Source organism: Molossus molossus, unplaced genomic scaffold (assembly GCF_014108415.1).
Source record: "Molossus molossus isolate mMolMol1 unplaced genomic scaffold, mMolMol1.p scaffold_m16_p_36, whole genome shotgun sequence".
NCBI classification, from domain to species: Eukaryota; Metazoa; Chordata; class Mammalia; order Chiroptera; family Molossidae; genus Molossus; species Molossus molossus.
Window position 1 is genome coordinate 203,527 of NW_023425373.1, and position 6,195 is coordinate 209,721.

General features: G+C 59.1%; 1 protein-coding gene across 1 annotated transcript; it reads left to right on the forward strand.

Annotated features, from left to right (window-relative positions):
• Positions 1-1,366: 1,366 nt before the first annotated feature.
• On the forward strand, positions 1,367-5,752 carry LOC118643438 (NUT family member 2G-like). Its single transcript, XM_036281515.1, has 6 exons — positions 1,367-2,055; positions 2,403-2,531; positions 3,051-3,190; positions 3,652-3,899; positions 4,288-4,404; positions 4,964-5,752. The coding sequence occupies exons 1-6, from the start codon at positions 1,367-1,369 to the stop codon at positions 5,750-5,752; spliced, it is 2,112 nt and encodes a 703-aa protein (XP_036137408.1).
• The last annotated feature ends 443 nt before the right edge of the window (positions 5,753-6,195 follow it).

Sequence of the window (6,195 nt, forward strand, 5' to 3'; positions counted from 1 at the left end):
CCCTCCGTGGCCACTCAGGCCTTCAGACCTATATTCCCCACCATGTGTCCCACGGCGCACCCTCTGCCCTGCCTTTCACCTTTGAGCTGAGGGGTTTGCCCACAGACCACGTCCCTGCTTCAGAAGGAAAACAGACGTGGAGCGGGGTCGGTTCTCCCATGCAACGTCTGTGAAGGCGGATTCCTGTATAAAGGGGGAAGGGGAGCAGCCCGAGGCAGGAAGACGATCTTCTGCGTCATTAGGAAATGTCCGAGGACGCCTGTGCTGAGCCATTAGGGGCCTGCGGGGTGTAACTTGTTCTCCTGGACTAGGGTCTGCATGAGTTCCTCTGGGCAGGGCTGTGTTCCCGACCACTGTGTCCCACTGACACCTGGCTCACACCTGGTTCTACTGCGCCTTCACTTTCCACTGTTGGGAGCTGGAAGGGAAGGACCATGGACAGTCTGCAATCCCACAACCAATGTACCATGACAGTGCAATGGGAGTTTCTGGAAACCTCTACTGTGAGCCTCATGTTGCCCCAATCTCCTGCCACCCTGTAGCTCTCTGCAGCCATTGCTGGCTCTGACATGACAGAGTATCTGGGACACAGCGTCTACTTCCCAGAGCCCTCTCCTGGGAACAGAGCTCCTGAGGGTGGCCATTCGTCTGAGCGCTGGGGCTGGAGTGGCAGAACCTGGCCCATGTCAAGTGCTCGCCATGGTTGCTTCTCACACACGAGTGCAAGCTGGGCTGCTGTGTTAAAGGTTATGTCAGGGTTCCTGCCGCCTCCTGTAGAGAGCTGTCACTCAAGTGGTTTATGTTGTTGGGCAAGACCAGGAAGGAAAGAGAGTGACTAGTGCTGAGGAAAAGAAACATGAGGAGGGGATGGGGCCGTAATATTTAGACACAACCTGTTCTAGAAGGCCCTTTGAGTGCCTAGGACTTACCTTGGAGAGGGTCATGCCATAGTGTGTGTGCCCAGGGTCATACCCACTGAGCAGATTCTTCCCAGGGTCAGCCCTGGGGAGCAGCCTGTGAGGCTGGCAGGGTTGGTGCCAGGGAGTCTGTAGGGAGGCTCTCAGAGTCAGCACAGGCTGGGGCTCTTCTATCTGCAGGGAGTGACAGGGAGCCTGGCACATGGGAGCAAGCTCTCCAGTGGATTATGTCTCAACCGGAGGTCAGAGCACGGCAATGACCTGAGGACATTCGCAAACTCCACATTTGCCCCATCCAAATGGCCCTCACATGCTGAGACTCACCTCTCTGATTCCCCAGTGGCTAAAGGGGACCCAGAGCACCTCAGTCCTGCTTGTTGATTCTCCTTCTCCATTCACCCCTTTCCTTTGTCTCAACAGCATCTGCAGTGCTGGGAGAGGATGTGACCATGGACCCTGGAGCCTCCAGGACTCCTTTCATGGAACTGCCCGTTCCGCTGCCCACTGCTGGCCCCGCAAACCAGCCAACATTGGAGCAGCACCTGCCCACACTCACCACTGGGTCATTCCCTCCTGACCGCCTCCTGGTGCTGCCAGCTTTGCCCAGGGCACCTCTGGTGGCAGGAGATGTGTGTCAAGGCCTTGCTGGGACTGGGGCTGGCAACATCACGGATCAGGTCAGATCAGAAGGGGAGCGACCACAGCCCCCCCAGATTCAGACCATTGTCTTGACTCAGGTGCCGCTCAACTGGAATGATCCAGGGGCCATCTGTGGGGGTGCTGTGTGTCCTGCACCCCTTATCTTGGAGGCCTCTGCGGTGGAGATCATTATGCCTGTTTCGGCTTTTGGAGGCACCCAGGCCTTCCAGGGAGGTTCGTGTCCCGGCCTTCCTCCTCCAGCTCCACCAGCAGCTGCCCAGCTGGCTCCCATCATCCCCCCAGTGAATGCTGGGCCATGGCCGCATAGGGCTTCCACGGAGGGTGGCCTGGCCACCTCCCAGCCCAAGGCCTCGCCGGATGACTCCTCTAACCCCAACAGTGTGTATAAAAACTTCCGACGTTGGCAGCGCTTCAAGGCCCTGGCCCGGAGGTACCTTCCCCAGAGTCCTGATGCAGAAGCTCTTTCCTGCTTTCTCATGTAAGTGCACTGAGCAGGGCACGGAGCCCCCCTGGAGATTCCCATCCAAGAGGAACGTGGGAGGGACATGCAGGCTGGCTGCTCCTGGGGTCCTGGCAGGAGGGCTGAGGGTGATGTCCAGCCCTAGGGTGCAAGTGGACAGTCTTCCTCCAGTCCAGGTTCATGTCTGGTGTGAATGTGAGGCAGTAACAGCAGGAGCTGGGAAGGTTGTCTATGCGCAGACACCTCCTCCCCACTGTCGGTGCTCAGTGATGCTGGGTGGGGTGGGAACGTGTGCTCCTCAGAGCTGGGTGGTCAGGAGGGTGGAGTGCAGGCTGTAGCCTGTGACTGACCCTGAGGTATTACAGACCAGTGCTCCGGTCCCTGTCCCGCCTGAAGCCCACCATGACATTGGAGGAGGGAATGTGTCGGGCCATGCAGGAATGGCAGCACACAAGCAACTTTGACCGGATGACCTACTACGACATGGCAGCAAAGTGAGTCAGGGTGCTTGGTCCCCACAGCATTGGGTTGGTTTCTGAAGGCAGTCACGGTTAAGGGAGTGATCGCAGCAGGACTGAGGGGTGCTGAATGCAGGGCAGGGTCCAGCTGTGGAGGTGCTCAGCAGAGAGGATGTAGGGAAGAGGGCTGTTGGTCAATACGGGGTCCCCACCGCCCAGAGGCCCTTCCCTCCTCTGGAAGCCTCTCCCTCACCTCCAGACCTGGGTTCTTCTGCCCTACGTCCCCTGGGAGCTCCACCCTCCTCTGATCTTGACCCATCCTTGGCTGGACATGACGGCTCTGGACAGGTGGGGGTGAACGTGCCAAGCCCAGTGGGGACAGACTCCAGCCAGAGTGGCTGTGCAGGGATCGTCCCCACCAGGCAGCCTCCTGCCTGCTCGGTGCCTTGGCCCTGACAGCCCCAAGGCCCTTGCTCTCCCACCCCCATTACTGCTGCCTTTGCTGGGCTCTGGGGGCCTCCTTCTCAGCACAGCCTGTGTCTCCCTCTCCCCCAGGTTCATGGAGTTTGAGGAGGAGGAGGAAATGCAGCTTCAGAAGTTGCAGTTGATGAAGGGGGCACAGGGTCAGCCTCCTCCAGCCCCACCGAGACCTGATCCTCAGGGTTGCCCCGCCCCAGTGGTGGGCCCGCAGCCAGGTACGCCAGGATGTTCCCACAGGAGCCCAGGGCGAAAGACAAGAGGGACCCAGGACAGGTCCCTGCCCCACCTATAGGTCCTTTTCCTTCAAGGATGCTTTGGTCTTTCACCTGAAACACCATGAAAGCCAGAGCCTCAGCTGCCCTTTGTCACCATGGGGTCTGGACCTGGTCACCTCTCATAACCCCTCTCCTATCTCCCTGCCAAAGGCCCCAACATACAGTGTGCTGAGAAGTGGGCTGAAGGGGGACCCTTGGAGAATCGGTGGCTAGACATGTCCTCACACGTGACTGTCTTGCATGCTCCCTCTGTCCTCTCCCCTCACAGGGCCACAGGGCTTCAGGTGGTCCTGACCGGCCGCACCCATGTGAATGCCCCCCAAACACTGCCCTCCCCTTCACATGCTCGGGAGGTGGAAGCGTTATCCCCTCACGCTCCTTCCTCTTCCCTCTCTGCCCAGCGAACACTCCCAGCACCCAGTGTGCTCACCCACTGCAGCCGCCAGAGGAGACCGAGTCGCCCAATGGCATCCCCCCTGAGGCCGTGCAGGAGTACATGGACACCATGGACTATTTGGAGGGGCTGGCGCACTCAGCCTTGGGGGAGCCAGGAGGAGAATGGAAAGAGGACACTAAGGAGTGGTATGAGGAGGAAGGTTTCCTGAGCTACCTTGACGAGCTGTGCTCCCAGAAAGACTTTGTCACCCAGGTGGGCTGGCTCAGAGCTCCGGGGTCCACAGATTCCAGAGGGTGGCTGTCCAACAGCCAGACCTGGGTTCTGCCCAGGCCAATGGATTGAGCTCTGTTCTTGGTTCCTGAGCTGGGAGCATGCGTGGGTGTCAGTGAGTGTATCTGTGTGTAATGTGCGTGTTGTATGTGAGTGGTGTGTGCTCTCTATGTGCATGTGGGTCTGCCCTTGTGCTTGTACGTGTATGTGTCCCCAGGTGTGTGTGTGGTTGATGACTAAGATGGAGTAAAACACACACCTTGTGCATGGGGATGGGGTGGGGGTCTGCTTTTCTACTTGTCCTCGGGTCCTGCTGACTCATAGGTTACTCCCTTGCAAGGATGCTCACAGCTTCTTTCTTGTCTCCAAGGTGGATGCAGTCATTCACCCGCTATTCACGGCACGAGCGCTTTCCCCAGGAGCAGACATGGATCTCTTGGACCTGGCTGAGAAGTTGGAGCAGGAAGAAGGACTCACTCCTGCCCAGGTGAGCCGGGGGAGGGTAGGACCTTAGGAATATGGAAGGGAGACTCCAGGTGAGCCAGGGGAGGGAAGGACCCCAGGCGAGTTAAAGGACAGAGGGACCCCAGCTAACAGAGTGGATGGAGGGTTTAGGGGGAGTCAGGGAGGGAGGGGTTCCAGGTAGATTGGGGGTCGAGGAATCCCAGATGAGCCATGGGAGGGTGCACCCAGGTTAACCAGGGCAGGAAGCATCCCAGAAGAGGGGTGTACAGGACTGTGCACCCCACCATGCCGGTACGCTGCATGCCCAGGGGCCAGCTCCAGGTGTGTGCAGTCAGGACGACGAAGACAGGACTAGAGAGAGAAGAGGATGATGGGAAGGAGAGGTTGTGGAGCCCAGAGGGGAAGCAAGCACACAGGCTGGGAATGTGGCACAGGGGTCAACAGCAGAGCCACATGTATGGTTTTAATCTGAGTCACTGTGCCACCCTCTGCCTTCCTCCCCCAACGCCATTGTCCCATCACCCAGCTCCTCCTCCTCTCACATGCGTGTGCCGAGCCAGTCACTGTCCCCTTTCTCACAGCTGGTAGAGAAGCGGCTCCTGGCCTCAGAGAAGACAGAGGGTGTGCAGGCATCCCCGAGTCACGGCGCAGCCCTGTGGGACTCACGTCCTTCTCAGTCTGTGGCTGGCCACGATGCCCAGAGCTGTGACCTCGGCCCCCAGCTGGGGGGCAGTGAGAAGGCCAGCCCACCGGAGACTGACTTCAAGGACCGTCAAAGGCCCCATCTAACAGACGCCCACCTGTCGGGGCCCAGGGCTTCTGCTGTCTCTTCAGGACGTCAGGAGCACCCACCACTCCGGGCTCAATGTCCCCCCTCGACTCCCCAGGATCACGGGCGCACTTACTCTGGACTGGGACCCAGGGAGGCCTCCATTCCCAGAGAGCCCCCTCTTGTTAGGGAACCTCACGGGCCAGTGGACAGGTCCAGTGAGGATGAGGGGGACCTGCCCAGCCTGGCCTTCCTCTCGGCCTCTCCTAAGAGCCTGCTGCCCTGTGGTCTCTCTCTGAGTCCTGTCCCTGCCTCAGGCCATGTCTGCCCTGGAGTTTGGGGACCCCGGGGAACTGCCCAGTCCCTGTTCTTTCAGACACTAGGCCTCAGCAGAGCTCCACCCTCAGCTTCCACGTCCAGGAAGCCTGCTCTGGGTGGAGGCCTGGTCCATGCTGAGAAGACCCCCCTCCCAGGGGCAGAGCTCGGGGTCTCTGGGAGGCCAGCATTGGCTCCGGGGCTGGGTAGCTCCTCACAGCCTCAGAAGAGAAAGAGTGACCAGTCTGTCCCTGAGGGTTCGGCGAAGCGGCACTGCAGCCAGTAGGGAGCAGTGGGGTGTCTCTCACTCTGCCAGCCCCCTGGGGCCCATATGTGATGTGACCTGGCTGTTCCCCAGAGAAACCATGTGCTCCACCTCATACCAGGAATGATCCTGGCTCTTTTATTGACAGGGAAACAGGGAGGGAGGGAGGGGTGGAGGGTCGGCTGGACCATTAGGGTGAGGGTGGGCATGGGGTGGGTGGGGCCAGCACCTTTGGGCCATTGTATATCAATTTTGAATAAAGATGGTTTTGTTGAGAAACACTCTGGTTGCCACTCTGGTTGTACCAGCTCAACTTGGGTTTGAGCTGCCCCATGGAGGGGGGACCTGAAAAGATGTGGGAGGTCACAAGTTTTATGGATCCACAGGTAAACCTCCAGTCCCTCTGTCCAGATTGACTGGAACCCCTTCCAATTGCTCTTAGAAGCACATAACTCTCTAATCCC

What these genes read in the sequence shown, in the direction of transcription:
- LOC118643438 (XM_036281515.1), top strand. Translation starts at nt 1,367, where the DNA reads ATGGACCCTGGAGCCTCCAGGACTCCTTTCATGGAACTGCCCGTTCCG. An exon ending in GCTCTTTCCTGCTTTCTCAT is followed by an intron (nt 2,056 to 2,402) that starts GTAAGTGCACTG and finishes GAGGTATTACAG; the next exon opens with ACCAGTGCTCCGGTCCCTGT. An exon ending in AAGGACTCACTCCTGCCCAG is followed by an intron (nt 4,405 to 4,963) that starts GTGAGCCGGGGG and finishes CCTTTCTCACAG; the next exon opens with CTGGTAGAGAAGCGGCTCCT.